This window comes from Zea mays, chromosome 6 (assembly GCF_902167145.1).
Source record: "Zea mays cultivar B73 chromosome 6, Zm-B73-REFERENCE-NAM-5.0, whole genome shotgun sequence".
In the NCBI taxonomy this organism is placed as follows: Eukaryota; Viridiplantae; Streptophyta; class Magnoliopsida; order Poales; family Poaceae; genus Zea; species Zea mays.
Genome location: NC_050101.1, coordinates 91,055,431 through 91,061,523, shown reverse-complemented (window position 1 = coordinate 91,061,523; position 6,093 = coordinate 91,055,431). Strand labels below are relative to the sequence as shown.

At 45.9% G+C, this 6,093-nt stretch overlaps 1 protein-coding gene across 1 annotated transcript; it reads left to right on the top strand.

Annotated features, from left to right (window-relative positions):
- Nucleotides 1–1,408: 1,408 nt before the first annotated feature.
- Nucleotides 1,409–5,369, top strand: LOC100383412 (uncharacterized). Its single transcript, NM_001176065.1, has 8 exons — nucleotides 1,409–2,416; nucleotides 2,745–2,971; nucleotides 3,049–3,381; nucleotides 3,481–3,727; nucleotides 4,216–4,344; nucleotides 4,441–4,656; nucleotides 4,723–4,846; nucleotides 4,918–5,369. Exons 1-8 carry the CDS (start codon nucleotides 1,484–1,486, stop codon nucleotides 5,151–5,153), a joined length of 2,445 nt encoding a protein of 814 aa, NP_001169536.1. The 5' UTR covers nucleotides 1,409–1,483; the 3' UTR covers nucleotides 5,154–5,369.
- Nucleotides 5,370–6,093: the final 724 nt, after the last annotated feature.

Below are 6,093 nucleotides of genomic sequence, written 5' to 3'. Positions count from 1 at the left end.
CTAAGTTTATATTGGGTATTTTATATCCACAGGTTAACGGGTACGTGTGAAGGTGGAACATTTTAATACTCGTTTACCCATTGGGTGAAGATTTTTGCCCAATAACAGACCCACATGTAGAATATTTAGCCCACATACATACCCTAATAGAGTAAATACCCATCGGGTTAACGAGTATGGGTGAAGGTGGAACATTTTAATACCCGTTTACCCATTGGGTGAAGATTTTGTCCAATAACAGACCCACGAGTAGAATATTTAGCCCATATATATACCTAATAGAGTAAATATCCATCGGGTATCGGGTCGCGGGTACCCATTGCCATCACTAAGATGTGGTATTACCATCTTTTGAGCCTTGTAACATAATGGTATGTGAAAGCTAGAAGTGCGTTCGACTCGCCAAAATAGTTGAATCTATAGAGATAAAATACTATCCAAGCTGTAGCCATAGTTGGATTAAAGTCACATCGAAGCCATGTATTCTGCTCCGTCAACGATAATTATTTTAATGTGGCCCATCCCTATCAAATGTGGATAAAAAGTCAGAACAAAGAGTAGTTTTTCCATAAAAATAAATAAACCCAAATGGAAAGAGAAGGCGACCGACCGTCCATTGCATTCCCATCTTACTTTTTCTTTCCTTCTTTCTCACCAAACAAAACCAAACCAAAAACCGATGGAATGAAAAGTCGTATTCCATTCAGTTTTTGTCTACTAACTAGGGTTTGCCGCGGATCCGGTCCCTCCTCCACTAACATAAGTCGCCATCCCCGCCGCTGCAGTTCGAGCTCCGACCGGTCCCACGCCGGATCTACCCGGTGTCGTCCTCGACTTTCGCCGTTAGTCCCCTCAAGGAAAGGAAAGAAGGAGAGGGATGACGTGGTTCCGCGCCGCATCGGGTGCCGCCCGCCTCGCCCTCCGCCGCAGCCTCGCCACCCGCACGCCGCCAGCCGCCGCCACCCGATGCGGCCGCTGCTTCCACTCCACCGCTATGCGTCCCCGCTCCGCCGCCCCCGTGCCCCGGGCCGTCCCGCTCTCGCGCCTCTCTGACAGCTTCCTCGACGGTACCAGCAGCGTCTACCTCGAGGAGCTCCAGCGGACCTGGGAGGCTGACCCTTCCTCCGTCGACGAGTCATGGGACAACTTCTTCCGCAACTTCGTCGCCCAGGCCTCTCCTTCCGCCGGCGTCTCCGGCCAGACCATCCAGGAGAGCATGCAGCTCCTCCTCCTCGTCAGGGCCTACCAAGTCAACGGCCACATGATGGCCAAGCTCGACCCCCTGGGCCTCGACGACAGAGCCGTCCCCGAAGATCTCCGCCTCGGCCTCTACGGCTTCACAGAGGCCGACCTCGATAGGGAGTTCTTCCTCGGCGTCTGGAGGATGTCCGGTTTTCTCTCCGAGAACCGCCCCGTGCTCACACTCCGTGAGATCCTCAACAAGCTCCAGCAGGCATACTGTGGACCCATCGGCTACGAGTACATGCACATCCCTGATAGAGACAAGTGCAACTGGCTCAGGGAAAAGATCGAGACTGCCAAGCCCAAGGAATATAACAAGGACCGCCGCCTTGTCATGCTTGACAGGCTTATCTGGAGCACCCAGTTTGAGAATTTCCTAGCCACCAAGTGGGCCACCGCCAAGAGGTTTGGCCTTGAGGGTGGTGAGACGCTCATCCCTGGCATGAAGGAGATGTTCGATAGGGCTGCTGACCTCGGTGTTGAGAACATTGTCATCGGTATGCCGCATAGGGGAAGGCTCAATGTCCTTGGTAATGTCGTTCGCAAGCCACTGTCTCAGATATTCAGCGAGTTCACTGGCGGCACAAGGCCTGTTGAAGGCGAAGATGGTCTCTACACCGGAACTGGTGATGTCAAGTACCACCTGGGTACCTCCTATGATCGCCCAACTCGAGGCGGCAACAGGATCCATTTGTCCTTGGTTGCCAATCCCAGCCATCTGGAAGCCGTTGATCCTGTTGTCATTGGCAAGACGCGTGCTAAGCAGTTCTACTCCAATGATGCTGACAGGACAAAGAACATGGGTATTCTGATCCACGGAGATGGCAGCTTTGCTGGCCAGGGTGTGGTCTATGAGACACTCCATCTAAGTGCCCTCCCAAACTACACTACTGGTGGAACCATTCATATTGTTGTCAATAACCAAGTTGCCTTTACGACTGATCCAAGAGCTGGCAGGTCCTCCCAGTACTGCACAGATGTTGCCAAAGCCCTGAATGCTCCTATATTCCATGTAAATGGCGACGATTTAGAGGCTGTTGTTTGTGTTTGTGAGCTTGCAGCGGAGTGGCGCCAGACTTTCCACTCCGATGTGGTGGTTGATCTGATTTGCTACCGCCGTTTCGGGCATAACGAAATTGATGAACCTTCCTTCACACAGCCAAAAATGTATCAGGTAACCCTATCACTACTGGTTCATATTGTTTTTGTATGTTATTTTTACATTTTCTCATAAGTTGGTACTTGACACATTTGCAGCTCTTAATTCATTCTTGTTTTTTATAAGCTGGCTGCGCTTGTGCATATATTTCTGCTAACTCATTGTCCAATTTCTTATGCTGTTCTGTTTTGTTGTTTCTTGGAGGAAAGCTAATTAAGTTGGTTGTTTTAGAACTAACAAAAGAAATAAAAACATATTTTGTTCTCTCTATCTCCCCCCTCCATTCTCAATGTGTTTAGCGCGTTGCTGAACCCTGATGACCGATGAGCATTATCTGTGACAGGTCATTAAGAACCATCCCAGCTCATTGAAGCTTTATGAGCAGAAACTGCTAGGAACGGGTGAAGTCATGAAAGAAGATGTCCAGAGGATCCATGACAAGGTGAACCGAATCTTGAACGAAGAGTTTGCTAAGAGCAAAGACTACGTTCCCAACAAGAGGGATTGGCTCTCAGCTTACTGGACTGGCTTTAAGTCACCAGAGCAAATATCACGTGTTCGCAACACTGGGTAAGAACACTGTCTTTGTTGATTTCACTTTAGCGTCTCCTAATCAACTATTGGATGTTGAAATGCCATTTATGCAGGGTGAAGCCTGAAATACTGAAACGTGTAGGTCAGGCAATTACTACACTGCCTGAAAACTTCAAACCACACAGAGCAGTGAAGAAGATTTTTGAGCTGCGTGCAGCTATGATAGAGAGTGGTCAAGGAATTGATTGGGCTGTTGCTGAAGCCCTGGCCTTTGCAACACTTATAGTGGAAGGCAATCATGTTAGGCTAAGTGGACAGGATGTGGAAAGAGGAACTTTCAGCCATCGGCATGCAGTTCTGCATGATCAGGAAACTGGAGCAAAGTACTGTCCACTTGACCATGTTGCAATGGATCAAAATGAGGAGCTATTTACTGTTAGCAACAGGTAAGTTTGCTTATGGATCTACCAAATCCCTTCTCTGTCATTTCACATTGAGACGTTTTTTTGGGGGGGGGCTTATGTTATGTATTACTCCTTTCGCAGTTCACTTTCAGAGTTTGCTGTTCTTGGGTTTGAATTGGGTTACTCCATGGAGAACCCTAATTCATTGGTACTTTGGGAAGCACAATTTGGCGATTTTGCCAATGGTGCACAAGTGATGTTCGACCAATTTTTGAGCAGCGGCGAGGCAAAATGGTTGCGGCAAACCGGCCTTGTTGTTCTGTTGCCTCATGGTTATGATGGCCAAGGTCCTGAGCATTCTAGTGCCCGCTTGGAGCGCTTCCTTCAGGTAATTCACGGGTGCCATGTTTCCGTTATTGGTGTTGTTCAGCCATCACATCAGTGGTGAACAGGCCCTTTTTTGCATCCTTGTTCTATAAATTACAGTTAGTTTTTTATCCAACTGTTTTGACAGAAACCATGTAATTTTTGTGCATCCATACAAATCATGTTTGGCAAAGTTATGCCGTGCGGGTCTATGGTATTATAAATGATGTTTGTCTTTCCCTTGAAACCATTTTGATAAGAAATGATGCAGGGTCTGGTATTATAAATGATGTTTGTCTTTCCCTTGAAATCATTTTGATAAGAAATGATGCAGTTTTAATGCATCCACACAATTGTTTTTGTGTGTGTGGCAATCAATAGTAATGTCATGCAAGTGTACAGTAAATTCATTTCCTTTTGGCGATGATTCAAATCATCTGCTTGCCTGGAGATTGGAACTTGAGTCTAATTGCTTACTTGAGACTGTTATAATAATTGTTTTTGCACCAGATGAGTGATGATAATCCTTTTGTCATACCTGAGATGGAACCAACACTTCGCAAGCAGATACAAGAGTGTAACTGGCAAGTTGTGAATGTGACAACTCCTGCAAATTATTTTCATCTGTTGCGTCGGCAGGTCAGCTTATCTTGTCGTGCAGTATGTTTTTTCCAGATTCTAGCACTTGGTTTGCAGTTTGTTCATTAGCTGCATACTGTTGTGGTGGGGCTGTAGATACATAGGGAGTTCCGGAAGCCGCTGATTGTAACAGCTCCTAAGAACCTGCTTAGGCACAAGGATTGCAAGTCAAATCTTTCAGAGTTTGATGATGTTGAAGGCCATCTAGGATTCGATAAGCAGGGAACACGTTTCAAGCGACTGATAAAGGACCGTAATGATCACAAGCAAGTCGAGGAGGGTGTCAACCGTCTTATCTTATGTTCTGGGAAAGTAAGTGTTACCTAACCAGATTAGTGGTTGGGGGGACAATATGAACAAATTTGTTGCATTGTGCAGGTTTACTATGAACTTGACGAAGAGCGTAAGAAGTCGGAGCGTGGCGATGTTGCAATTTGCAGAGTTGAGCAACTTTGCCCGTTCCCCTATGACCTTATCCAAAGAGAGCTGAAGAGATACCCAAGTACGTGTTATTGCTTGCTTGTTAATATTTACGATATCAAAGATGTGACTCTGATGTTTGAATGATGTTAGATGCGGAGATTGTGTGGTGCCAGGAGGAGCCCATGAACATGGGTGCATACAGCTATATCTCTCCTCGTCTGTTTACTGCGATGAAGGCTCTTGGGCGGGGTTCGTTTGAAGACATCAAGTATGTTGGCAGAGCACCTTCAGCTGCTACAGCAACAGGCTTCCTGTCGGTTCATGCGCAGGAGCAGTCAGAGCTAGTGAAGAAGGCACTGCAGGCAGAGCCGATCAAATTCCTCTGATGTATGCACCGTATCTACAGCAACAACCTGCCTGCATGGTTGCAGGAACATGCCAGGGATTTTCTTTTCCCCGGCCAGTTTTGAGGCTTTTCAGCGTTGGAACTAATGACGACTTCCTTCCTTGAAGACATCATATTAATTGCCCTAATCAGCTATCTAGTAGTTAATTATAAACTACGTGCGAACAGACCCTGGTTTAGCTGGCAGTTCAATTTGAGACCTGGGTTCAAAAAAAAAAATCTCTGAGTCGGGTTTAAGGCAGCCAGACAACACAGGAGTTCAGCTTCTGACCCATAATAAAACTATTTATATTTAATAAAACTATATTTAACAAAGTTCAGCAGCTGATACTCTTCCGGGGAAGAAAAATACACAGAACCTTACCTGCAGCGCATATATCAGCCCCAGGCTCAACAAACAATTTTCATGCAACCAAAATCACAAATATCAACCGGGTATAGTGCAATGGAAGATCAACTTACTAAAGGTCTGTTTATTTTAGCTTTTTTTAATGAGCTTTTCTAAGATTTGTGGGAAGAATCCAGCTGTGAGGAGAATCTGAGGGTCTGTTTGGTTGGACTGTGGCTGTGAAAAAAGTTACTGTGGGCTGTGAGCTGTGAAAAAAGATGTTGTAGGCTGTAAGCTGTTAAAATGCTAAAAACCGTTTAGTGGAAACCACTAAAATTCGTTAAAAATTCTTCGATATATGTTTCACAGTTCCATCCGAAAGGTCCAGAGGTGCTTTCAGATTTGCACTACGAGAAAGTCGGTTTTTAGAAAAAAGCTGCTTCCTGGATCCAGCCCTTTGGTTGGCTTTTGGCTTTTAGGGGGGCAAAAGCCAAAGCCAAAAGTCAAACCAAACACACCCTAAGTATTGTGGGGATTATGTGAAAAAGAAGATGAAAGGGTGAAAAAGAAGATGAAAGGGTCCATGGGGTTT

Excerpts from the sequence above, each read along its gene's own strand:
- LOC100383412 (NM_001176065.1), top strand. The coding sequence starts at position 1,484 with ATGCACATCCCTGATAGAGACAAGTGCAACTGGCTCAGGGAAAAGATC. Across the intron at positions 2,417-2,744 it reads CACAGCCAAAAATGTATCAG|GTCATTAAGAACCATCCCAG; the intron begins GTAACCCTATCA and ends TATCTGTGACAG. Across the intron at positions 4,657-4,722 it reads TTATCTTATGTTCTGGGAAA|GTTTACTATGAACTTGACGA; the intron begins GTAAGTGTTACC and ends TGCATTGTGCAG.